The sequence below is a fragment of the Scomber japonicus genome, chromosome 7 (genome assembly GCF_027409825.1).
Source record: "Scomber japonicus isolate fScoJap1 chromosome 7, fScoJap1.pri, whole genome shotgun sequence".
Classification (NCBI taxonomy): domain Eukaryota; kingdom Metazoa; phylum Chordata; class Actinopteri; order Scombriformes; family Scombridae; genus Scomber; species Scomber japonicus.
The window spans coordinates 32,566,405-32,593,169 of record NC_070584.1 but is presented as its reverse complement, the minus strand read 5'-3'; the positions used below and the strand labels follow the sequence as shown (position 1 = coordinate 32,593,169).

General features: G+C 40.9%; 3 protein-coding genes across 4 annotated transcripts in view; 2 read left to right on the top strand and 1 right to left on the bottom strand.

Annotated features, from left to right (window-relative positions):
* The window catches only part of pomgnt1 (protein O-linked mannose N-acetylglucosaminyltransferase 1 (beta 1,2-)), a 23,534-nt gene extending 6,551 nt beyond the window's left edge, over nt 1-16,983 (bottom strand). Inside the window, exons 1-13 of one of the 2 annotated variants that reach the window (XM_053322020.1) lie at nt 16,772-16,983; nt 15,283-15,385; nt 14,404-14,519; nt 12,204-12,269; nt 11,050-11,163; nt 10,634-10,751; nt 9,786-9,884; nt 9,490-9,617; nt 8,846-8,916; nt 6,456-6,531; nt 5,576-5,659; nt 5,272-5,313; nt 738-796 (exon numbers count right to left, since the gene is read on the bottom strand). In XM_053322020.1, coding sequence (XP_053177995.1) covers nt 738-796; nt 5,272-5,313; nt 5,576-5,659; nt 6,456-6,531; nt 8,846-8,916; nt 9,490-9,617; nt 9,786-9,884; nt 10,634-10,751; nt 11,050-11,163; nt 12,204-12,269; nt 14,404-14,519; nt 15,283-15,385; nt 16,772-16,891 — 1,196 coding nt within the window. In that variant the 5' untranslated portion in view covers nt 16,892-16,983. Of the gene's footprint in view, nt 1-737; nt 797-5,271; nt 5,314-5,575; nt 5,660-6,455; nt 6,532-8,845; nt 8,917-9,489; nt 9,618-9,785; nt 9,885-10,633; nt 10,752-11,049; nt 11,164-12,203; nt 12,270-14,182; nt 14,277-14,403; nt 14,520-15,282; nt 15,386-16,771 lie in introns of those variants that run through there. The other variant, XM_053322021.1, reaches the window with a different exon arrangement.
* A 1,886-nt stretch (nt 16,984-18,869) lies between these two features.
* Nucleotides 18,870-20,759, top strand: LOC128362332 (interferon-induced protein with tetratricopeptide repeats 2-like). The gene is made up of 3 exons (XM_053323074.1): nt 18,870-18,926; nt 19,172-19,895; nt 20,172-20,759. Exons 1-3 carry the CDS (start codon nt 18,919-18,921, stop codon nt 20,757-20,759), a joined length of 1,320 nt encoding a protein of 439 aa, XP_053179049.1. The 5' UTR covers nt 18,870-18,918.
* A 2,690-nt stretch (nt 20,760-23,449) lies between these two features.
* Nucleotides 23,450-25,615, top strand: LOC128362331 (interferon-induced protein with tetratricopeptide repeats 1-like). The gene is made up of 3 exons (XM_053323073.1): nt 23,450-23,462; nt 23,707-24,955; nt 25,592-25,615. Exons 1-3 carry the CDS (start codon nt 23,455-23,457, stop codon nt 25,613-25,615), a joined length of 1,281 nt encoding a protein of 426 aa, XP_053179048.1. The 5' UTR covers nt 23,450-23,454.
* The last annotated feature ends 1,150 nt before the right edge of the window (nt 25,616-26,765 follow it).

The following is a 26,765-nucleotide window of genomic DNA, read 5'->3' as shown; positions in this document are numbered from 1 at the left end:
CAGCAGCAAACACAGTTCAAAGCCGCCTGTCCAACAAAGGAAGGCTGCAGGTTTCTGACAGAGAGGAGAGCAGCTTCATTACTGTGGATATATACTGCCATCTAGTGGCCACTGTGGGAACTGATGAAACTTCTCTTTTTGGGATGTATTGTGTTTTTTAACCCTCCTGTTGTCCTTGAGTCAAGGAAGGAAGGAAGGGAGGAAGGGAGGAAGGAAGGAAGGGAGGAAAGGAAGGGAGGGAGGAAGGAAGGAAGGGAGGAAAGGAAGGGAGGAAGGAAGGGAGGAAAGGAAAGAAGGAAGAAAGAAGGAAAGGAGGGAGGAAGAAGGAAGGAAAGGAGGGAGAGAGGAAGGGAGGAAGGAAGGAAGGAAGAGGGAAGGAAGGAAAGGAGGGAGAAAGGGAGGAAAGAAGGGAAAGGAGGGAGGGAGGGAGGAAGGAAGGAAGAGGGAAGGAAGAGGGAAGGAAGGAAAGGAGGGAGAAAGGGAGGAAAGGAGGGAGGGAGGAGGAAGAAAGAAGGAAAGGAGGGAGGAAGGAAGCAAGGTAGGACAGAAGGACAGAGGAAAAGAAAGAGAGAAGGAGGGAGGGGAGGAGAAAGAAGGAAGGAAGGAAAGGATGGAGGAAGGGAGGAGGAAAGGAAAGAAGGAAGGAAGGAAAGAATTGGGAGGAAGGAGGGAAGAAGTAGTAGTAATTAGTGGTGATTGTGTATTTTATTGAAGGAAACAGAGAGCAGCAGCCGTACCTGAAGAAATCGATGGAGATGTCGAGATCTTCCTCGAGGACGATGGCATAGCTGGCTTCCTGAAAAATAAATAAATAAATGAATAAAATAAAATAAACACATATTATATTGAATTATAATATATAAAATAATTAAAGACAACATGAACATGATTTTCATAATAACAGGATTTTATTGAATGTCCAATTAACCCTTGTGTCGTCCCCCTGGGTCAAATTGACCCCATCTCTTCCTTCCTTCCTTCTTTCCCTCCTTACTCCTTTCCTTCTCTCCTTACTTCCTTCCTCTTTCCCTCCCTCCCTCCTTCCTACTTTCTCTCCTTAATTCTTTCCTCTTTTCGTCCTTACTCCTTTCCTTCCTTCCTTCCTCTTTTCGTCCTTACTCCTTTCCTCCCTTCCTTCTCTCCTCCTTTCCTTCCTTCCTTCCTCTTTTCCTTTCTCCCTCTCTCCCTCCCTCCTACCTTCCTCCTTTCCTTTCCTTCCTTCCTTGCGTCTGTCCTTCCTCCCTACCTCCTTCTCTCTTTCTTTCCTCAGTCCTTCCTTCCTCTATTCCTACCTCTCTCCCTCCCTCCTTTCCTTCCTTCCTCCCTTCCTTCCGTCTGTCCTTCCTCCCTACCTCCTTCTCTCTTTCTTTCCTCTGTCCTCACTTCCTTCCTTCCTCTTTTCCTTTCTCCCTCTCTCCCCTCCCTCCTACCATCCTCCCTTCCTTCCATCTGTCTGTCCTTCCTCCCTACCTCCTTCTCTCTTTCTTTCCTCTGTCCTCCCTTCCTCTTTTCCTTTCTCCCTCTCTCCCCTCCCTCCTACCTTCCTCCTTTTCCTTTCCGTCTGTCCTTCCTCCCTACCTCCTTCTCTCTTTCTTTCCTCTGTCCTTCCTTCCTCTTTTCCTTTCTCCCTCTCTCCCTCCCTCCTACCTTCCTCCCTTCCTTCCGTCTGTCTGTCCTTCCTCCCTCCCTACCTCCTTCTCTCTTTCTTTCCTCTGTCCTTCCTTCCTCTTTTCCTTTCTCCCTCTCTCCCTCCCTCCTACCTTCCTCCCTTCCGTCTGTCTGTCTGTCCTTCCTCCCTACCTCCTTCTCTCTCTTTCCTCTGTCCTTCCTTCATTCCTCTTTTCCTTTCTCCCTCTCTCCCCTTCCTCCTACCTTCCTCCTTTCCTTTCCTTCCTTCCTTGCGTCTGTCCTTCCTCCCTACCTCCTTCTCTCTTTCTTTCCTCTGTCCTCCCTTCCTTCCTTCCTCTTTTCCTTTCTCCCTCTCTCCCTCCCTCCTACCTTCCTCCCTTCCTTCCTTCCGTCTGTCCTTCCTCCCTACCTCCTTCTCTCTTTCTTTCCTCTTTTCCTTTCTCCCTCTCTCCCTCCCTCCTACCTTCCTCCCTTCCTTCCTTCCGTCTGTCTGTCCTTCCTCCCTACCTCCTTCTCTTTCTTTCCTCTGTCCTTCCTTCCTTTTTTCCTTTCCCCTTTCTTCCCTCCTTCCTACCTTCCTCCTTTTCCTTTCCTTCCTTCCGTCTGTCCTTCCTCCCTACCTCCTTCTCTCTTTCTTTCCTCTGTCCTCCCTTCCTTCCTTCCTCTTTTCCTTTCTCCCTCTCTCCCCTCCCTCCTACCTTCCTCCTTTTCCTTCCCTTCCTTCCTTCCGTCTGTCCTTCCTCCCTACCTCCTTCTCTCTTTCTTTCCTCTGTCCTCCCTTCCTTCCTTCCTCTTTTCCTTTCTCCCTCTCTCCCCTCCCTCCTACCTTCCTCCTTTTCCTTCCCTTCCTTCCTTCCGTCTGTCCTTCCTCCCTACCTCCTTCTCTCTTTCTTTCCTCTGTCCTCCCTTCCTTCCTCTTTTCCCTTCTCCCTCTCTCCCCTCCCTCCTACCTTCCTCCTTTTCCTTCCCTTCCTTCCTTCCGTCTGTCCTTCCTCCCTACCTCCTTCTCTCTTTCTTTCCTCTGTCCTCCCTTCCTTCCTTCCTTCCTCTTTTCCTCTCTCCCTCTCTCCCCTCCCTTCTACCTTCCTCCTTTTCCTTTCCTTCCTCCCTTCCGTCTGTCCTTCCTCCCTACCTCCTTCTCTCTTTCTTTCCTCTGTCCTTCCTTCCTCCTTTCCTTTCTTTCATCCCTTCCTTCTTTCCTTTCCTTTCCTCCCTTCCTTCCTACCTTCCTCCTTCCCTTCTTTCTTCCTTCCTTCCTCCCTCCTTTCCTTACTTCTTCCTCCATCCCTCCATCCCTCCCTTCCATCCTTCTCTCCTTCCTTCCTCCCTCCTTCCATCTATCTTTTTTCAAAATGCTACTTTTCATGAGCTCAATAAGAACTGCTACTTAAAGCCAGCCTCTTGCTAGTTATTAATATTTTACATATTTTTCCAGCTGTGCCGTCATGCTGTGACTGTTTTTCCAACTGTAGGATAAAAGAAGTTTAATTTGCTCTTAATCTAACATCTCACTGTGGCTGCTTGTTCTATTCCTCCCTGTATAATTTATAAATTAATCTCCATAACTCATCTTCATTAGACTTAATAATGCCATAACTCCTTCACAATAAAAGCGTCCCATTTACTGTTGTCAAGGGAAAACTTATACTATAACTTCTGTCTGTCCTTCCGCTATCCCTCCTTCTCACCTCCCTTCCTTCTTTCCTTTCCTGCCTGCCTGCCTGCCTTCCTTCCTTCCTACCTCCTCCCTCTTTTCCTTCTTTCCTCCCACCTCCCTCTTTTCCTTCCTTCCTTCCTTTCCTTCCTCTCTTCCTTCCTACCTCCCTCCTTCTCCCTTTCTTTCCTCCCCCTACCTTCCTTCCTTCCTTCCTCTGTCCTTCTTTCCTTCCTTCCTCCCTCCCTCTCCCCTTCTTTCCTTCCTTCCCTCCTTCCTTCATTCATTTCTTTCCTTCCTTCCTTCCTTCCTTCTTCCTTTCCTCCCCTACCTTCCTCCCTTCCTTCTTTCCTCCCCCTACCTTCCTCCTTTCCTTCCTTCTTCCTCCCTTCTTTCCGCCTTTCCTTCCTTCCTTCCTTCCTTCCTTCTTCCTCCCTTGACACGAGGACAACAGGAGGGCTAAACAGGTAAATACCCTTTTAATTAATACTACTATTAATAAAGTTGTTGTTGCTGAAGCTTTGAAAAGATTTCTGAAAGTACAAACAGGAACGCTGAAGAGAAACTAAAACGTCCAAACCTACAGAGTTTCACTAAGAAGCTCCAAAAACACTGAAAAACACAGACACAGATTTTTCTCTCTGATCTGCAGCACAGACACAGGGGAGCAGGAGCAGCAGGAGGGGGTTCGATACAAGTTGGCAGCGGTCAACTCAGGACTGCAGCTACAGTGGAAACGCCGATTTCACTGCAGGCGGACGCAGCGAGGTGCAGCTAAAGCCCGTGTGTTTGATACTGAGAACGGTTCGGCTGGAGAAGCAGTGCATTAATCAAACCGCTCAATATGACATTGAACACATCTGACACTTGTAAGCATGGCCCGATCTACCATATGGGCAATCTGAGCAAGCACCCAGGGGCCCTTGAGAAGAAAGGGGCCCTTAATCATGTGAGAAAAAAATAATGAGTGTGCTTTTTTTATATTCGGGTTCACAGCTTGACTCTTTCTCTTGATGTCGATAATTATGGTCGCTGTTAGAAACCTAAAATGTGTCCATAATGAAATATGGAGTTACGAGGTTTCCACCTGACAGCAGCGTTATCTAATCTCATAAAAGGAAGGATAGACGGAAGGAAGGAAGGGAGGAAGGAAGGAAGGAAGAAGGAAAGGAGTAAGGTAGGAAGGAAGGAAGGTAGGAGGGAGGGCTGGGGGGGGAGAAAGGAAAAGAGGAAGGAAGGACAGAGGAAAGAAAGAGAGAAGGAGGTAGGTAGGAAGGAAGGAGAGAAGGAAGGGAGGGAGGAAGGAGAGAAAGAAGGGAGGAAGTAAAGGAAAGGAGGAAGGTAGGAGGAAGGGAGGGAGGGAGGGAGAAAGGAAAAGAGGAAGGGAGGAAGGAAGGACAGAGGAAAGAGGGAAGAGAGGAAAGAAAGAGAGAAGGAGGGAGAAAGGAAAGACGGAAGGAAGGAAGGAAGGAAGGAAGAGTCAAAACAGACGGGGTCAATTTGACAACACAGAGGTTAATGATTTTAAAGCAAATCATTATTTGATGCTGCAACATTATATTTAATGTTCTATTCTTTCTATTTTACTGCACTTTGTTTTTATTTATTTTTACATCTTTTATATTTTTATTACTATTAGTGGGTTAGGGTGGGGGGGGGGTTAATTGCATGTTTTAATGTTTTTTTATTTCCAATTCTTACTGTTAAATGTTTGTTTTATGTAAAGCACGTTGAGTTGCCATTATGTATGAAATGCTCTATATAAATAAAAAGCTGCCTTGCCTCATGAGTGACTGTTTTATATATCTCTTACTGGCTGGTTATTGGTTAAAAAGGCATCAAGGCACTGGTGGTTAGGTTGTATCAATGAGTGCAAGGGGAAAAATGGTCACCTAGCAGAAGACAGACAGTGCTTTAGCAGTGAAACGGGGGCCTCTGGTGGTCTTAATCCAGCCCTGCTTGTAAAATAAGAAGAGTTAAATACTCACTGGGTGAAGGTTGAAGGTTGCGGTCAGACTCGCCTTGTAGTGCTGCAGACAGACAGAAAGCAGAGACACATTGGAAACACACAAACATTGGAGTAATACAAGCAGACTGGCAGAGATCGAAGTTGCTTTCATTAATTGAACTCAACAGGTTTTTTACTAATCTAGTTTTTCATATATATTAATGAAAATCTGATCCAGGTTGGTGTGAATTGGATGGATGGAAGGATGGAAGGATGGTAGGATGGATGGATGGATGGATGGATGGATGGATGGATGGATGGATGTAGAGCCAGCCGTTGTTTACCTGGGACACTCGGGCATTCTTGATGCTGATGGGTGTGTGCTGGACTCCCTTCAGTCCAAACAGCTCAACGACATCCATAGGCTCCTGAATCACACACACACAAATATATGATGAGTGGTCAAGTGGTTTAAATCAAGCTATCAGAAGAATACCAGCATCTGAGATTTGATGCTCAGATTTGATATAACACCAAAACAACACCTTTTTAATACCTGCCAGCCCTGAAATACTCTTTTTTTTTTTAAATTACTGGAGATGGGATTTAACCAGGCGGGGAGTTCTGGTCCTCTGAAATGAGGCCAACCAGGAAGTAACTTAGAGCTGCATTCTATCAAAAGGCCACCAGGGGGCAACCGTCTATATACAAGTCAATGGAGAATTCACCAACTTCTCACTTGATTTCTAACCTCAGTAAATGTTTTCAAAATGTGTTTATGGTCTCAATCGCTAGTTTAAAGCCTTCTTCAATGCAGTATGATGTTCATTTGGGACATTTTGGCCTCCCTGATTTTATATGTGACGATAAAGCAGGGTATGCATTAGGGGCGTGGCTACATCCTGATTGACAGGTTGATTGCACAATGTCCTCGAGATCCAGCTCTCGCAACCATAGCAACCTCCCCGCTCCGCCCATGACCCCGCCTCATGCCCATATAAGTAGAATCCGTGTTTTTATTTTTCCCAGCATGCACCTGAAATTTTCAAGATGGCGCTGCCTAGATTCGTAACTATTGGCTTCCAAGCAGCAGTCCACAAACCAATGGGTGACGTCACGGATGTTATGTCCATTTCTTTTATACAGTCTGTGGATTAAACACCCAGCTATAGTCTTTAGTTAAAGTGATGATCAGCACAAAAGAAGAATTAAAAACTTTGATACCTCATAGTATCCATCGATGAACACTGTGATCATCAGCGGGTTGACGCCATGCGCGGAGAGAAGTGACCTCAGCATCCTGAAAACAGACGACAACCAGCCTCAGTGTGATTTTAAAAAGGCACAAGAGTGAAATGATTATTTATTTTTTTTAACTGTGTATTGATGCATGACGGTGTGATTTGTTCCAATTTAACAAGGGGGTGGACAGGTGCGTGTAATTTTCCTTCATATTAATAGTGAGTGTATTTCTAGGGGAGGGGTCGCCGTCTTTCCTCATTCATCCTGCAGCAGCTTAATGAATTGAGGTTGTTGGTTGTTTTTTTTTTTAACAGTACAGTTAATTTAAAAACAAATTAACTGTCAAGTCAAGTCAAGCAGCGAGTGATTTACTAATAAGAATATTTAGTGTGTGGAGAAGGGGGAGGGATGGGGGGGGGGGGGCTCATTTGTCTTCATTTCTTTGAGAGTAAGAGTGAAATGCAGTTTATAGGTAGAATATTAACACACACGTACAAATGTTATGGTTGATTTATAAGTAATAAACCTTTCAAAGCAATTTCTGAAAAGTCTTCGCCCCCCATGTTATATAAAAATAATAAGTAAAGCTTCACATGGTTTCTGCTTTTGACTGTTCCTTCTTTCCTCCCTTCCTTCCTTCTGTCTGTCTGTCCTTCCTTCCTTTCCTCCTTCTCTCTTTCTTTCCTCCCTTCCTTCCTTTCCTCCCTGCCTCCTTCTCTTTCCTTCCTTCCTTCCTTTCCTTCCTTCCTCCCTCCCTCCTTCTCTATTTCATTCCTCCCTTCCTTCTTTCCTCTGCCCTTCCTTCCTCTTTTCCTTTCTCCCTTCCTCCCTCCTACCTTCCTTCTTTCCTTTCCTCCTTCCTCCCTTTCCTTCCTTTCCTTTCCTCCCTTCCTTCCTTCTGTCTGTCCTTCCTTCCTTCCTTTCCTCCTTCTCTCTTTCTTTCCTCCCTTCCTTCCTTTCCTCCCTGCCTCGTTCTCTTTCCTTCCTTCCTTCCTTTCCTTCCTCCCTCCCTCCTTCTCTATTTCATTCCTCCCTTCCTTCTTTCCTCTGTCCTTCCTTCCTTCCTCCCTCCTACCTTTCTTCTTTCCTTTCCTCCTTCCTCCCTTTCCTTCCTTCCTTTCCTCCCTTCCTGCCTCGTTCTCTTTCCTTCCTTCCTTCCTTTCCTTCCTCCCTCCCTCCTTCTCTATTTCATTCCTCCCTTCCTTCTTTCCTCTGTCCTTCCTTCCTCTTTTCCTTTCTCCTTTCCTCCCTCCTACCTTCCCTCTTTCCTTTCCTCCTTCCTCCCTTTCCTTTCCTCCCTTCCTCCCTCCTTTCTTCCCTTTCCTCCGTCCTTCCTTCTTTTCATTCCTCCCTTACATTCCTTCCTTCCTTCCTTTCCTCCTTCCTTTCCTTCCTTTCCTCCCTTTCTCCCTCCTTCCTTTCCTCCGTCCCCCCTTCCCTTTTTTTTTAGACTATTTAATACACAATTTAACACTGATTTCATGGTCATTACCGCTGAAAGAGTGAAGGAAAAACCTGCAGAAACGATAAGAACCATTATCATTCATTTATTTATCATATTTCTGTCAGTGCTCGGCAGCTTCCCGGATATATAATAAATCAATTAACATGATACAAACTCAATAAGTGGCAGGGAATTGATGGATAGAGTGACCAGTTTTTTTACTAAAATCTTCATATTTTCATTATGAGTGAATGAGCTGTTGTAGCTAAAAGTAGTGAGAGGTCAGATGCTTGAAACGCCACAAAAAAAAGAGAAGGATTAAATGTCTCCAAACAGCCGCAAAAAAACAACTATTATTACTGTCGAAAGCAGGAAAAGAAAATAACGGCCGAGTTTTATCATCAGTCTCCAGATCTTACCGGTAGAGATAGTTGGGTCTGTTTCTGCTTTTGACTGTTACTTCTTTCCTCCCTTCCTTCCTTCTGTCTGTCCTTCCCTCCTTCCTTCCTTTCCTCCCTGCCTCCTTCTCTCTTTCTTTCCTCCCTTCCTCCCTTCCTTCCTTCCTTCCTTCCTTCCTTCCCTCCCTCCCTCCCTCCTTCCTTCCTTACTTCCTTCCATCTGTCCTTCCCTCCTTCTTTCCTTCCGTCTGTCCTTCCCTCCTTCCTTCCTTTCCTTCCTCCCTCCTTCTCTATTTCATTCCTCCCTTCCTTCCTTCCTTTCTCCCTCCTACCTTCCATCTTTCCTTTCCTCCTTCCTTCCCTCGCTTCCATTCCTTCTTTCCTTTCCTCCTTCCTTCCTTTCCTTCCTTCCGTCCGTCCTTCCTTTCCTTTCCTCCCTTTCCTCCCTTTCCTCCTTAAAACTATTATTACTGTCGAAAACAGGAAAAGAAAATAACTGCCGAGTTTTATCATCAGTCTCCAGATCTTACCGGTAGAGATAGTTGGGTCTGTTTCCTGCGATGACAGCAACAGGGACACTGAGGACGTTATTATTGGGCAGCTGGAAGAAAAGAGAGAAAGTTAAAATGAGTTAAAATTAATGACTGTTTGTTAGTTTGATGTTGTGTAGTTTAATTTCAGCAACTATTATATTCATTTCGACCTTTTTATTTAATTATTTATTCATTTCCAGTAACATTTTTCATAGAGTTATATTAAGAGAAGTTAACATTGTTATTGCTTTTTGAGGAATAAAATTCAATTGCTGCACATATGCTACATGTGCAATTTTATTATTTACTTCTTTTTAGTACATTTCTTGAGCATAATTTAATTTTGAACGTCTTTTGGGCTAGTTGTTGTTCATTCGGGCAGCCAAGTAATTTGACATATTTGAACAATTTTTAAAAAAGCAACATAATAGTTACTTTTCCTGGTAATTAATTACTTTGGCATTGAAGTAACGTGCCCAACACTGAGATGGGAATATTAAAAAATCACTGCTTTTGCCTTGTAACTGTGTCTCTTATTAAGTCAGACTTCCAGGCTTTTCTCTCTCCGTCCCAAACTGTGGCAAAAGAAGAAGAAAAAGGTCTGAAACAGTGAAGTGAAGAGTCCTTGTTGTGAGTCTTACGGGGTCGGGGTTGAACTCGATGGGGGCCGGGTCCTTGCAGCTGCAGATGCTGCCGTATCCTTCCACTTTGCTGCAGAAGAGTTTCCTCCGTCTGTTGAGCTCCGTGTCGGCCCAGTGGCACTCCGCCTCTGCAGGAGGAGAGAAGAAAGTTATTGGAAGTAAATATAACAAAAAAGCAACAATCTGAAAAAAAGGGACACATGCAGCTCCAATTTAAGACATATTCCCATATTGTTCTGCATGTTTTTTTGAGGATATGGTTATGATATGAAGCGATATTGAAGTATGTATCTTACCTTCAGAAGCTGTGAGCTGCACCTCAGTTTTCAGCAGCACCGGGTCTCCCCATGTGGACAGAGCTGGAGACTTGGAGTGTTTCTCTCCGTAAACCTGACCTGGATACACAAACACAAACACACAGACCGGCCAGAGAAAGCCAACTTTAAATCAATCAAATTTGATTTTTATAGCAGCTTTCATACAGGTTAAAAGGAGATTGAAGTGCTGCACAGCTGACTGACAAGCTGATAACAAGACAGAACAAGTGACAACTTAAAGAAATGAATAAAAACAATGAGAGCAAAAACAGAACAAATTATGAAGGAAAAAAAAACTGAGACCAATGCACACAGGAGAAAATAAGAGATAAAGTGTATTAAAAGTTAGAGTATAAAACAAAACTAGGATAAAATAGATTAAAAAGATAAAACAAAAGGTAAAAATGAAAGATAAAAGATAAAGTTGAATAGAAGCTGGACTAAAAAAGGGAATAAAAGACCAAAAGAAACAGATGATTTAAATTTATAAAATGATAAAAAGAACATAAATAAAACACAAAAAAGTCGAACATTTTAAAATATCAAAACAAATATAATGAAAATATAAATTAATCAAAAGCCAGACTGAACAGGTGGAGAATTTCTTGTAAACATTGATTAATGTTCGTCAAAAAAGCTTTAAAATGAATTACACACAAGCTTCTTTTCACTTCCTTTGTGTCGGAGTTGTAGCAAAAGTTTGATATAAAAACATCAGTAACTAAAATGAAACTAGAATATGAGATTAAACTAATTTGAGAAGGAAAATTAATTTTATGTGTATAAAAAAAGAGGCTATTTAACGGAGTGAAAGTTTATTCCTTTACCTCCTTTCTTCACCACCAGGGTCCACATGTCTCTCCAGCTGAGGTTGATGGACACCTGGCTGCCGAGACCCTTCAGCAGGTTCTTGGCGACGTCTTTCAGGTGGAACGTGCCCTCGTCCTTCACGGGAAAATGCAAACACAAACAAAAACACTGAGAACTGGAACGTCGACATCGCTCAATAACAGTAACTCTTTTATTTAAGTAGTTTTTATCTGATCTCTATGTTAAATCTTAACCTCACCAGTGACCAAAAAACTGGTGGACCCACAACTGACAAAAACAAGACTGTGTGTGTGTGTGTGTGTGTGTGTGTGTGTGTGTGTGTGTGTGTGTGTGTGTGTGTGTGTGTGTGTGTGTGTGTGTATGTGTTACTGTGTTTGTAGTAGTTTTTATTCTATATGAACGACTGACTGACCTTAATGGTGAAGATGAGGACACGACCTCGGGTCACCATGTTGAGGAAAAGGATCATGGCTTCGTCCTCGTGGGGAGAGTACGTGTCAAATATCCTCTTGGCCATCACATGACCCTGAGACAGACACAGACACACACACACACACACAGACACACACACACACACACACACACAGACAGACACACACACACACCAACATTTGAGCCTATTTGGTTTTAAAACTACTTTATTTGTGTTCTTCAAGAAGCATATATATGGAGCTTTTCCAAAACACAGTTCCAGCACAACTCGACTCGACTCAGTTTTTTTTTGCATTTCCACTAGGGATAGTACCTGGTACCTGGTACTTTTTTAGTACCTGCTCTGCTGAGGTTCCAAGTGAGCCGAGCCAATACTAAAATGTGACGTCAACAGACTGCCGGCCGCTGATTGGTCAGAAGAGTCGTCACTGGAAGAGTCATGAGCCTTCCCACACAAGAATCAAACCCGCCATTTTTAAATACCGGCAACAGCGTTACAGCCATACGGCTCAATTTTGTTGCTTTGTGTGTGACAGAAAGACACATACAGCAGGAAGTACACCATCGCCTCCATGGTCCAATCCAGCCCACTTTCCTTCCTTCCTTCCTCTTTTCATACCTCCCTCCCTCCTTACCCTTTCCTTCCTTCCTTCCTTCCTTCCTTCATTCATTCCTCTTTTCCTACCTACCTCCCTCCCTCCTTACTCCTTTCCTTCCTTCCTTTAATCCTTCCTCTTTTCATACCTCCCTCCCTCCTTACTCCTTTCCTTCCTTCCTTCCCTCCTTCCTTCCTTCCTCTTTTCCGCCTCACTCCTTTCCTTCCTTCCTTCCTTCCTTCCATATTTCCATCCTGTCTTCTCTTCCTTCCTTCATTCCTTCCTCTTTTCCTACCTCCCTCCCTCCTTACTCCTTACTTCCTTCCTACACCACTGCCTCCATGTCCTCCATTGTTTATATGTTTGTGTCGCGTATAAAACGAAGTCACGGCAGTTTCACAGAGCTGTGCCATGACGACCCCGCCCCCGTTGAGAAGGTACTGTAATGGAAAAGGTTCCTGGTACCAAACCGAGTTGAGCCGAGCTGAGTAGTGCTAGAACTGTATAGTGGAAAAGCGCCAATTGAGTAGATGCTTACAGTCGCCTGGTTCAGGACTATCACATGGATGCCTCGGCCCTGCTCACGCATGTCATCCTCCAACACCTGCAGGAGACACACAAAAACAAAAATAAGTATTTAACCTGTGTGTGCGATCACGTGTTTAAAAGGAGCAGTCCGACCAAGATGTTTGATTTCTAGTCGAGGATGCGTTTAGCTTACTCGTGTCAAAAGTGAAAAACTTTACTTCTGAATTTTCTGAATATTTTGAATAAGTTCCTACAATTTAAGTAAATGAACAACATTAAGTCTTTGATGTCTGATGAAAACCAAGTAGCTGCAATTTTAGTGGTGATTTTTAAGTTTTTTTGTGTTTTAAGGGTGGATTTAAAAAGATATAGGGTTAGAGTTATGGTAAGGTAAGACAAATTAAACATTTAAAAACCCAGTATCTGAATATAAAAGCTATTTAAACAAGTTTTCAGCTCATAGAAAACTGATGGCTGTTGTATTCATGAAGGATAACTCCGATTTATTACTATTTGGGTCTTATTTTTGTAGTTCAATCACTGTTTTATCTAGTTATGATGACATTGTTCTCATTAAGTTAATCACTGAGGTCTGGGAAAGCAGCAACGTCACTATTATTATGAAATCCAGCACAAGTTAGCCAGACTATCCAAACTGCTTTATGTGGAGGTGAAACCCAAAATATCAGTAGGTCTAAGTTGAACAATGAAGCTGGTTTGTTATCTGTGAAGACTGTTTATAATTTGGGAGTTTCCACATTCCCAGATTTCAGCAATTGATTATCACAATGTTGTAATCAATTCAACTTTATTTATATAGCACTATTCATACTGTAAAAAGGCGAGGAAGGCTGAAAAGACTAAAGTCTAAGCTCTACGATCGGCTCATAAAGTGTGAACCATCACTGTGTATATGTGTGTGTGTGTGTGTGTGTGTGTGTGTGTGTGTGTATTACTGTATGTGTGTGTGTGTGTGTGTGTGTGTTTGTGTGCGTGTGTGTGTGTGTGTATTTGTCTTCAACAATAAATCTTAACCTCCCCTGATTGATTTTTTTCAAGCATGTCTGACCACTGGAAAGTCAGCCTCACCAGTGACCAAAAAACTGGTGGACCCCACAACTGACAATAACAAGACTGTGTTACTGTATGTGTGTATGTGTTACTGTATGTGTGTGTGTGTGTTACTGTGTTTGTATTACAGTAAAAAGGCGAGGATGGCTAAAAAGACTAAAGTCTAAGCTCTACGATCGGCTCATAAAGTGTGACCCATCACTGTGTGTGTGTGTGTGTGTGTGTGTGTGTGTATTACTGTATATATGTGTGTGTGTGTGTGTGTGTGTGTGTATTTGTTCTCCAACAATAAATCTTTTTTTTTCAAGCATGTCTGACCACTGGAAAGGGCGGTCCTCACCAGTGACCAAAGAACTGGTGGACCCCACAACTGACAAAAACAAGACTGTGTGTATGTGTGTGTGTGTGTGTTACTTTGTTTGTATTACTGTAAAAAGGCGAGGATGGCTAAAAAGACTAAAGTCTAAGCTCTACGATCGGCTCATAAAGTGTGACCCATCACTGTGTATATGTGTGTGTGTGTGTGTGTGTATATTACTGTATGTGTGTGTGTGTGTGAGTGTGTATTTGTCTTCAACAATAAATCTTAACCTCCCTGATTTTTTTCAAGCATGTCTGACCACTGGAAAGGGCGGTCCTCACCAGTGACCAAAAAACTGGTGGACCCCACAACTGACAAAAACAAGACTGTGTGTATGTGTGTGCGTGTTACTGTATATGTGTGTGTGTGTGTGTGTGTGTGTGTGTTACTGTGTTTGTATTACTGTAAAAAGGCGAGGATGGCTAAAAAGACTAAAGTCTAAGCTCTACGATCGGCTCATAAAGATTGGCATTATGATTTTTTTAGAAATTGTGAATCACCAAAAACTACGAGAAGTCCTCGAGCATAAAAATGTGCACAACAAATATTCGGCTGACCTGTCCAGTAGTATGTGAGATTATCTGTGGATGGATACACACACGACCATGATCCCCTCCAGTTATACTTGGCGGGGGGGTTAAAAATGTAATAACAAATCCAACAGATTAAAAAAACAACAACTGACAAATGACATAGACAAGAAAGAATAAAACCATTAAAAAAGAAAACATTGATAGCAGAGATAGAGACGATGGTCATTGGTCAGAATAAGACTCACAGTGGTGCCGTCCACCGCCACGTAGACTTTGGAGCGGCTGGAGTACACCTCGATGTCCAGGACCTTGCGCCCGTTTGGCGGCCTGCGTGGTGTCTCCATGTTGGGCATGACGTCATCTAAAAATAAAAGGAGCATTACACCAAGAATAAGCACAGCAGAGTGAATAGAAAACATTGATAATCAGTCTCTAAATGTATGCTTTTCTAACGCTTCACAACAAATATATTCAAATATCAGATACATCTTTAAGTTTCTATAAAAGGCCAATCATTGTTCAAACCCAATTAACTAATTTTCAGTAAAATACTTCACAGGCTCGGCAGAGATTTGGGGATATTATGCATAACACATCTAGAAAATCTCCATTTGATGTATTAATGTATAACACAGAGTCTTGGTTTTAAATATTTCACCCAGTGTAAAAATCAGTTTCTATAGAAGAAGCTAATACAGGAAATATATTTGATATCTTCACGGTGTAATATATCTTGGTTAAAAAGGAAACATTAAGCATGGAGGAGGTTACAGATTAAGGATTAAGCTAATTAGATTATCACCTTGTGTGCTGCTGGAAACCTTCCCTAACTAAAGTGAAGGCAATGCAACTGTATTTTGTCCTAAAGGCCTGATTGAAACTGCAGCTGTTACACTGAAAACTGCAACCAGTCAGATTCTGACTAGATACTTGATTTTGTCCATATCGCCCAGCCCTAAGTGATCCTTGTGTTTAGTAATTAAAGAACATTTTAGCATAAATAGTTGAATTACAGCAACAATAATTGAAATGTTGACACCAGCATACCTCTACTATCATGACAACTATGAAAATATTAGACAGTTGTTGAGTTAGAGTTTAGACACTGGAGAAATGTTTCATACCGTATTCTTGAGCTGCTGCATCTTCATTAGCGACTCGTCTTGTGTCCAGGATGAGTTTAATGTTGACGATGACGGTTATCAGCAGAAAGAGCACAGCGCCAGCCTGTTGAAAGGACAAGAGAGAAAAAGCTCAGTACAGTAAGTAATCTGACCTAATTTCATTTATAGTCAGGGTGTTTGGTTCTGCCTTCCAAACTAAATATGTTTTATGTTTGTTAAGGGTTGTTTGGAGCCTTTGGAGGCTTTTTCAAGTCTGTTTTTAAAGTGTCTTTTTATAGTTATTTATCCCTAGAAAGCTCAGTTTAACCTACAAGAGATTGGGTCTTATCTTTTGGCAGATGAGGTGTGAATCAACATGTTTTCTATGAATGAGGTTGATAAATTTGTGTGAATGTCTTTGAATGTTGTCTCTGTATGTTCTGTGTTCAGCGCGGCCTTGGAAGAGATAGCATGCTCCCTACAATGAAATAAAGGTTAAGTATGTCACAATAATGTATTCTGCTTATATAAACACCTGCCTAAAAAAATGACTTCTTTACTAATTCATAATGCACTTACAATGGAAGTGATGGAGGACTAAATCCACAGTCCTCCTTCTGTGTAAAAACGTATTTAAAAGTTTATCTGAAGCTAATATGAAGCTTCAGCGTCCAAATGAGTCACATAAAGTCTTCTATGTTTCAATGTTACAGTATGTTTAGGACCAAAGTCTTTTTGTTACTATACTTCCACCACAGCTCAACAGGGAATCTGATGCAAAAAGACTGTAAATGTGTCCGATATCACTTAATATGACTAACTCACACTTTTAAATGACTGTGTGGACACACTGTGGATTTTGTCCTCCATCACTTTACACTGAAAGCACATTTGAAGGAGATCTTTTAATAGTCAGTATGAACAGGAGGAATGATTACAGAGAGAAAAAACCTCTCTCGCTGCTCACATGGACACCTGACTGCTGCTTTAAGACAGATGTGAAGAATTGTGAACATTATCCCTTATTGGACATATTTCGCTAACATGAAGGTAAACACCCGCAGGATTCAGTATATGTGTGTGTGTGTGTGTGTATTTGTCTTCAACAATAAATATTAACCTCCCGTGATTTTTTTCAAGCATGTCTGACCACTGGAAAGGGCGGTCCTCACCAGTGACCAAAAAACTGGTGGACCCACAACTGACGGGTGTGTGTGTGTGTGTGTGTGTGTGTGTGTGTGTGTGTGTGTGTGTGTGTGTGTGTGTGTGGTGGGTTTTGTCCTCCATCACTTCCATTGAACACAGGAGGCTTCACACTTGGTTTAAATCCCTCTTAATCAGCACAGTGAGGATAAATATCTCAGTTCTGGTTATATGTGGATCACAGTTAGTGGGTCTGTTTCTGCAGAGAGGCTGCAGACTGTCTGTGTGTTACTGTAACTGGGTTTGTGTATCTTTGGGTCTGTTTCTGCAGACTGTCTGTGTGATACTTCTGCATCTGCACACAGACCTGACAGAAGCGGCGGATCGTCCTTATGTTGGTCAGCTTATATTTCCAGGTGAGGTACAGGCTCCTCTGCTGGCGGGGGATGAAGGGCTTGGCTCGGGGATTGGGAGTCCAGGTATCCATCCCGACCCTCCTCCTGCCCTCCTCCTGTCCTCCTCCTCCTCCTCCTCCTGCGACCACCACCACAACACCACCTACACCACACGGCTGCAGGCTGTCACATCCTCATCTGCAAGAAGAATCAAACTTGTTATTTCTGTCTCTGGGTTTTAACACACTCGAGTTGTTGCTTTTCCTTTGACGTGTCTACTCACAGAGTCGCCACTAAACTTTGCATTATCCTTGTAATCCTCAAAGCTGCAGCAGAATCCAGCAAAGTAAGAAAAGCTGGATGTTGTTGTTGTTGCTGCTACATGCTACATGCACCGTGTGCTTCCTCTTTTTCTTCTTCGTGGTCTAGAATTTAAACACTTGCATCCAATGTGTCGCACTACTGCCACCTGGTGGAATAAAATTACTCCTACAACATAAAGGGCCCCGTTCAGTAACTGAATACGCATTTTCTGCTTCTATAGGCTAATCTAACAAATCTAACTTAATCAAAGTAATGTAACTTATTACATATGATTATCAATCAGTCAAGCCTTATTTATATAGCACTTGGTGACAGTAATTTAATCTAATTGTCTAACCAATGTTTTCAGCTGTTAAGCACCAACATCTAAGTTCAGCTGGTTTTCATGGATACTGACATGATTTATAAGGGAGATCATTTCTTATAAAGCAAGATTTATCTCTCATTTGAAAATATGTTCATTAGTTCATGTAGATTTTGGAATATAAAATAAAGATATTTGATGAAAAAAAGTCAAAAGTCTGGCATGGGCTTAATTGGTACTATGACACCATTTAAGTCATGATTTATTTACTAAAAAAATATATATATATATTGATTTCAAAAAATTTAAAACAGCAATATTACAGTAACATGTTAAAAATTTAAAAAATTAGGAACATACAGTCCTTCTGAGCAAGATCTTAAATCTTGTACTTTTGCTTATGTGGATTTTTTTATGGAACACTTTTATTTGTAATTTTTTCATTTTTATATTGTTACCTTTACTTAAACACTTACATGCTGTTTTAATGTATAGCTGGAATCCACAAAGAGGACAGTAGTATAATGTAGCTTTACATAAGTACAGTTTTTTTCAATTTTAAGGTGGTTGGTACTAATCCTAACCCTAACCGACCAGGCAAATCTAGAAACTGCCCAACTGTCACAAATGTCACAGATTTACTTCATATCATTTGGACATACATCATTTGATCTTATTGATTTAATTTAGCTGAAGTACAATATCAACTAACTCTGTGTCAAAATTATTTAGTTTTAAGACAGTTATTTCCATTGTCAATAGGTTTCACAATATATATGTTTTTTAATATTTGAATGATTGTTCAGGTAATAAAATGTCAGAAAAGAGTGATTCAATTACAATAATCACTACATAAAGCCCAAGTGAAAAAAAACAGATTGCTTGTTTTGCCTGGCCAATAGCCAAACATCCCAAAAATAGTAAGTTAACTATGGTGGAACATCTAGGGGTAACTTTCAATTATTCATATTTGAGGAGGTGTCAGCAGAGAATTTGTTGGCATGTTTCCTTAAAAAGTGACTTAAACTATTGATCAATCATCAAAACTGTTTCCACCTCATCTGGTACATCATTTCAGTTGTGGCACAAGTCAAAAAACATCATGAGACATCAATTTATCTGATAATGATATGATATGAAGTGGTATTACAAATTGGAGGGGACAAAGGTTCTATTATATATTTTTACCTTCCTATGACATGACTGCCACATCTTCAGATATTTATTTCAAAAACATTTCTTAGTAAATGAAAGTGATCATCTGAGCTCCATAGTGACGTGTTGATGTTTTTTTTGTGCACACATATGGCTCTAGGTGTCTATTACTGGGGAAATGAAGCACACAAAGTCCAAAGTCAGTCCTCCACATGTCCTCATTTACAGCATCATACATTATATAATTATTGAATTTATGGTGCTACGCCCAAAGCACAAGTGTTTATAAACAGCAAAAACTTCATTAGAGAACAACTGAGTCGAGGTAAGAGCTACATGATGAGGTGAGTGACTGCATTTCATAATCAATAACATTCTTAATATGTTAATTATTAATCTAAAGACAATTGTTTTATTATCAATCAGCTCTCCAGTCCTTCTTTTTTGTTTCATTCCCTCCTTAATTTGCTTCTATTTCTTCATTTCTCCACCTTTTTTCTTTCTTCTCTCCCCCTCTCCTTACTCACCGAGCATATTACCACTACTGCATATGTGTTGTGTGATATTAGTGTTTTTTCTTCTCCATTAGTGCTGCTCAGAGTCAGACAACAATGGAAGCCAAACTTGGGGCCCTGCAGTGCCACTTCACCTGGGACCTGGACTCCAGCAAGTCCGAACTGTTCATTCTCAGGGACATGCTGGAGGACATCGGCACTGAGGAGGGAAACAGCTGGCTGGGTCACATTTACAACCTGCAGGGGTACATTCACTACCAGCTGGGCTTCACGGAAGATGCCCGGCGTTTCTTCAGCAGGGCTGCAGAGGGCTTCCACCAGATGAGAAACACTGGCTCAGATGAAGGTCCCTGGTTGGTGGTGAACTATGGGAACCTGGCTTGGTTGCACCACCAGCTGGGAGAACAAGTAGAGAGTCAGACTTACCTGTCAAAGGTCGACACCCTGCTGAAAGAATACCCATCTCCATCAGAGGATGAGCTTCATCCAGAGATCTACGCTGAAAAAGCCTGGACCCTGATGAAGTTTGGCAGAGACAAAACACTGCTGGCTGCAGATTACTTTGAGAGAGCCATCAGGATGAAGCCAGACATGGTGGAGTGGCAGACCAGTCATGTGATAGCTTTGGTGAATGTTTATGGGCATGGTGACAAACTACTGGATGAAAACATCCTGGAGAAAATGAGAATCGCCAAAGAAAACGACCCAGACAACTTGTACCTTGCTGCTCTGTACCTTCAGGCATGTGCAAAGAAAGTAAGAACATCTGAAGATGAAGTACGTGAGTTGGCAAATAAGGTTTTGAGTAACCCACCAAGCAGCGACAGTGGTATAAGACTAGATGAAGTATGTGAGTTGGCCGAAAAGGTTTTGAGTAACCCACCAAACAGGTACAGTGGCATAAGACCAGATGAAGTATGTGAGTTGGCCGAAAAGGTTTTGAAAAAGCTACCAAGCAGCGACAGTGGCATAGGACCAGATGAAGTACGTGAGTTCGCCGAAAGGGTTTTGAAAAAGCCACCAAGCAGCTTCAGTGATATAAGACCAGATGAAGAACGTGAGTTGGCCAAAAAGGTTTTGAAAAAGCCACCAAGCAGCTACAGTGGTATAAGACCATTACTAAGGCTGTACAGAATGTATGTATCTAAGGATGAGGCTATTGATTTGGCAAAGAAGGCTCTGAAAAGACATCCAGATGAACGTCTTCTAAAGAGGTATACCGCAATCTGCTACAAATGGAGGATTTATTCAGACAGTCACCCGGAGCAAAGCATGATAGACAAAGCAATCAGTCTCCATAAAGAAGTGATCTCTCTTTACCCTGATTCCTCACTTGAAATAAAACTAGCCTTCGTAAACATAGTCGCAAAGTCAAATCATGGCCAGGCTGAAGCTGACCAGATTTACGAGGATCTGCTAAAAAGTGATCTGGAACGTGCAGACAGACAGATGTTGTATAACTGCTATGCCAAACATGTATTCTTCATTCATAATGAGAGCAACAAGTCAGTAGAATATCACATGAAGGCAGCAGAGATACCACATCAGTCTCGCTATCGTGAGAGCAGCATCAGAGAGCTGAAGAAAAGTATAAGAAGAAGACACTACATGAGTGGAAAAATAATACATTTTCTTGATAAGCTGCAGAGTAAGAGCCAATAATAAAGAGGAAACATTTACTGCACTTCAACTGAGGGACATTGTGTCTAAATGCAGAAAAATCTTGATAATCATGTTCTGAAAAATCTGCACATACTCAATAATCTGCATAAATATACTGTAGATGTGAACATTTTCAAACTCACAATGATATTTTATATTATATTTAAACATTTTTGATCTGTTGTTCATCAACTTTGTATTTCCAAGAACGTCAAAAACCTAAAATACACTTTCTAATGACAATCTCAGTGATTTTGTAAAATGATCATTGTTAATTGCTCATACTTTTTTATTTCTTTATTTTAACATTACTGTAAATTCTGTTTTGTACTAATGAGTGTGTGAATATTGATTTTATTTGTACATTTTGCTCCTGATGAGATTTAATTTTCTTCTAAGGGAGCTTTATTGACACCACCTGTATATCTCTTGTTTGTGATCTTCTGTTTAAATATGGTGCAAATAAACAAAAAACAAGCAAAAAAAACAGTGTGTTTGTCAACATTTGAATAATGAATTGAATAGGAACCACATAATTCAGTCTGATGATCATGAAGCTCCTCTCTGTCTTTCCTCCAGAACATCTCAGCTTTGTCAGGGTAGAAACCTGTGGCGTGGCAGCCGACTGGAGAGGACAACAATGATAACGACAACAATAATAATAATAATGCATGATTGCATGAATTCATTATTAATGCATAATGATGTTTATAATGCATTTAAGAGTCTGCACAAGTAGAATGGAGCCCAGCTCTAGCATTGTAGAGTCGGCTGTTAAACTGCTGAATCCTGTGGTGTGAATGATGATCTAAATTGTCTGTAATAAAACACACTGTTACTTCTGTAATATGAGGACCCAACACAAGCAGCCTGTGTGCCTCTTACAGTCATGCTTTGTAGTTTAAGAAACCAGGCAGTAATGTTCCTCTATCAGCTGTGTGTTGTCAAACTGTAAACTAGTGACACAGATTTCTACAGGACAGTTATTCTGGACCAACACAGGAGACATTTTAATCTGATCTAGTGCCAAAATAGGAAAAGAATTTTTAGTAAACTTGATTAATGAAGGATGGAAATGAGGGAGGAGTCACTGAGAAGTCACATGTGTGTTTGTACATGCACAGCATATAAATATTCATATAACATGATAGAAGTTACATCTGCTTAACTTTACGTTACATACTTAACATTTTGGAAAACATTTGGCAGTCACATACCTCCAGTTTGATGTAAGCTCTGTTTAGAAGTGGCAGTTTCATGTAAGAAGTACTTCACATAGTCAAAGAAGTCCCGAGTGTTATCTACCCAGTGTCGAGGATCATCTTTCATTAATTCTTTCACCCAGTCTTGTCTGTGTTGTGGTGTTTTGGTGTTTTGGTCCAAGTATGTCATCTGAACTCCATCAATTCGCAAAAAGCCCATATAATCCGAGAAATCTGATACTCCAGAAGATGCAGTTACAGTAAAGTTCAAAGAGTGTTTCTCTGTAGGATAAAAACAGATTTCAGTTTTCTGAAAAGGTTTTCAATGATTTGTTTCGTCTTTGCAATTTAACTAAATCTTGTACAATAGGCACCAGCATGCAGTTATAGCTGACATTAATGTCTGTGAACACATACAGAGCCCACACAGTGTTTCTGGTCTATAAAAAATCTAAATATGTATGTATGATTTGCAGTTCAGTTTTGGTTTGATCCTCTGCTCTGTTCATTTTGCCCTGGTTTGTCCGGTGATCTGTTTTGTCTGATCCATCCAAAAATAAAGAATATTTTCTTCATCCTCAATCAGCCTGCAGTCTCCACATTTCAGTCCACCTGCTCAATTATAGTAGCATTCAATTCTATTCAACTTAACTTCTGATGTGAATCATGAATCATTAAACACTTAGATGCTGTTTTAAATGTATTTCTGGAATCCACAGCAAGTAGTCAAAAATATAGCCCACCTATTCCAGGTTTACAGGATACCACTTTCTTTGTCAGTTCAAGAAGTAGATCATTGTTTATATTATACCTTTAACTCACAAACTACTACAGTCACATAATTCCAGTTGAGGACATTAATGCAATGCAAGTAAATTTACTAAGTACTGTACTTTCAATTTAAGGGTAGTTGTGCTTTACCAACAAGGCAAATCTGAAAAATGCCCAGCTACCACAAAAGCCATATTTGTGAAGCTGTTAGCAAAGAATTTTTGGCATCTATTAATTTTTTCCTAATAATTATACATTCAACTTCAAATCTATTGATCAACTATCCAAACAGTTTCCAGTTAGTTTTTGTCATTCAACTAATCATTTCAGCTCTCATACAAGTCAAAAAACATCATGACACATCAATTTATCTGATAATGATATGATATGAAGTGGTATAAAAATTTGGAGGGGACGAAGGTTCTATTTTATATCTTTACTTTTCTCTGACACGACTGCCAAAAACATTTCTTAGTAAATGAAAGTTATCATCTGAGCTCCATAGTGACGCGTTGATGTTTTTTTTGTGCACACATATGGCTTTAGGTTTCTATTACTGGGAAAATGAAGCACACAAAGTCCAAAGTCAGTCCTCCACATGTCGTCATTTACAGCATCATATATTATATAATTATTGAATTTATGATGCTACGCCCAAAGCACAAGTGTTTATAAACAGCAAAAACTTCATTAGAGAACAACTGAGTCCAGGTAACAGCTACATGATGAGGTGAGTGACTGCATTTCATAATCAATAACATTCTTAATATGTTAATTATAAATCTAACGACAATTTTTTATTGTCAATCAGCTCTCCAGTCCTTCTTTATTGTTTCATTCCCTCCTTCCTTTGCTTCTATTTCGTCATTTCTCCACCTTTTTTCTTTCTTCTCTCCCTCTCTCCTTACTCACCGAGCATATTACTACTACTGCATATGTGTTGTGTTATATTAGTGTTTTTTCTTCTCCATTAGTGCTACTCAGAGTCAGACAACAATGGAAGACAAACTTGGGGCCCTGCAGTGCCACTTCACCTGGGACCTGGACTCCAGCAAGTCCGAACTGTTAATTCTCAGGGACATACTGGAGGACATCGGCACTGAGGAGGGAAACAGCTGGCGGGGTCAAATTTACAACCTGCAGGGGTACATTCACTACCAGCTGGGCTTCACTGAAGATGCACAGCGTTTCTTCAGCAGGGCTGCAGAGGCTTTCCGCCACATGAGAAACACCGGCTCAGATGAAGGTCCCTGGTTGGTGGTGAACTACGGGAACCTGGCTTGGTGGCACTCCCAGCGGGGAGAAAAAGCAGAGAGTCAGACTTACCTGTCAAAGGTCGACACCCTGCTGAAAGAATACCCATCTCCATCAGAGGGTGAGCTTCATCCAGAGATCTACGCTGAAAAAGCCTGGACCCTGATGAAGTTTGGCAGAGACAAAAGGCTGATGGCTGTAGATTACTTCAAGAGAGCCATCAGGATGCAGCCGGACATGGTGGAGTGGCACACCAGTCATGTGATAGCGTTAGTGAATGTTTCTGGGCCCCGTGACAAACCACTGGAGGAAAACATCCTGGAGAAAATGAGAATCGCCAAAGAAAATGATCCAGACAACTTGTACCTTGCTGCTCTGTACCTTCAGGCATGTGCAAAGAACGGAAGAAATATTCAAGATGAAGCACTTGAGTTGGCCGAAAAGGTTTTGAGAAAGCCACCAAGTAGCTACAGTGGTATAAGGCCATTACTAAGGCTGTACAGAATGTATATATCTGAGGATGAGGCTATTGTTTTGGCAGAGGAGGCTCTGAAAAGACATCCAGGTGAACGTCTTCTTAAGTGGTGTGCTGCAAACTGCTACAAATGGAGGGTTTACTCACACAGGGAAAATCCCCTGGAGCCAAAAAAGATAGACAGAGCAATTAGTCTCTATAAAGAGGTGATCTCTCTTTACCCTCATTCTTCAAACAAAATAAAACTAGATTTCGTTGAAAACATAGTCGCAAAGTTGAATCATAGCCAGGCTGATGCTGACCAGTTTTACCAGGATCTGCTAAAAAGTGATCTGGAACGTGCAGACAGACAGAGGCTTTACAACTTATATGCCAAGCATGTATTCTTCATTCATAATGAAAGCAACAAGTCAATAGATTATCACATGAAGGCAGCAGAGATACCACATCAGTCTCGCTATCGTGAGAGCAGCATCACAGAGCTAGAGACAAGTGTAAGAAGAGGACACTCAATGAGTGAAGATATAATAAATGTTCTTTCTAACCGGAAGGACTAAGAGCCAATAATAAAGAGGAAACATTTACTGCATTTCAACTGAGGGACATTGTGTCTAAATGCAGAAAAATGTTGATAATCATGTCCTGTAAAAATCTGTACATACTCAATAATCTGCATAAATATATGTGAACATTTTCAAACTCACAATGATATTTTATATTATATTTAAACATTTTTGATCTGTTGTTCATCAACTTTGTATTTTCAAGAACGTCAAAAACCTAAAACACACTTTCTAATGACAATCTCAGTGATTTTGTAAAATGATCATTGTTAATTGCTCATACTTTTTTATTTCTTTATTTTAACATTACTGTAAATTCTGTTTTGTACTAACGAGTGTGTGAATGTTGATTTTATTTGTACATTTTGCTCCTGATGAGATTTCTAAGGGAGCTTTATTGACACCACCTGTATATCTCTTGTTTGTGATCTTGTGTTTAAATATGGTGCAAATAAACAAAAAACAAGCAAAGAAACAGTGTGTTTGTCAATATTTGAATGATGAAGTGAATAGGAACCACATAATTCAGTCTGATGATCATGAAGCTCCTCTCCGTCTTTCCTCCAGAACATCTCGGCTTTGTCAGGGTAGAAACCTGTAGCATGGCATCCGACTGGAGAGGACAACAATGACAGTCATGCTTTGTAGTTTAAGAAACCAGGCAGTAATGTTCCTCTATCAGCTGTGTGTTGTAAAACTGTAAACAGGGACACACAGATTTCTACAGGACAGTTATTCTGGACCAACACAGGAGACATTTTAATCTGATCTAGTGCCAAACTAGGAAAAGAATTATGAGTAAACTTGATGAATGAAGGATGGAAATAAGGGAGGAGTCACTGAGAAGTCACATGTGTGTTTGTACATGCACAGCATATAAATATTCATATAACATAACAGAAGTTACATCTGCTTGACTTTACGTTACATACTTAACATTTTGGAAAACATTTGCTAGTCACATACCTCCAGTTTGATGTAAGCTCTGTTTAGAAGTAGCTGTTTCATCTTTGAAGTACTTCACATAGTCAAAGAAGTCCTGAGTGTTTTTACCCAGTGTCGAGGATCATCTTCCATTAATTCTTTCACCCAGTCTTGTCTGTGCTGTGGTGTTTTGGTGTTTTGGTCCAAGTATGTCATCTGAACTCCATCAATTGGTAATAAGCCCATATAATCTGGGACATTTGATACTCCAGAAGATGCAGTTATAGTAAACTTCAAGGAGTGTTTCTCTGTAGGATAAAAACAGATTTCAGTTTTTTGAAAAGTTTTTTCAATGATTTGTTTCATCTATGCAATTTAACTAAATCTTGCTGAATCTATCATCTTGTATAATAGACACCAGCATGCAGTTATAACTGACATTAATGTCTGTGAACACATACAGAGCCCACACAGTGTTTCTGGTCTATATCCCATCTATTCCAGATTTACAGGATACCACTTTCTTTGTCAGTTCAAGAAGTAGATCATTGTTTATATTATACCTTTAAATCACAAACTACTACAGTCACATAATTCCAGTTGAGGACAGTAATGCAATGCAAGTAAATTGACTGTACTTTCAATTGAAGGGTAGTTGTGCTTTACCAACAAGGCAAATCTGAAAAATGCCCAGCTACCACAAAAGCCATATTTGTGAAGCTGTTAGCAGAGAACTTTTGGAATCTGTGAATTTTTTCCTAACAATTATACATTGTTTTGTGGTAACTTCAAATCTATTGATTAACTATCCAAACTG

Bases quoted from the DNA above. Each gene is read 5' to 3' on its own strand.
- LOC128362331 (XM_053323073.1), top strand. The intron at 24,956-25,591 runs GTAAGAAGAGGA...TCTTTCCTCCAG, and splicing joins TCACAGAGCTAGAGACAAGT to AACATCTCGGCTTTGTCAGG.
- LOC128362332 (XM_053323074.1), top strand. The intron at 19,896-20,171 runs GTTTTGAGTAAC...TTGGCCAAAAAG, and splicing joins TACGTGAGTTGGCAAATAAG to GTTTTGAAAAAGCCACCAAG.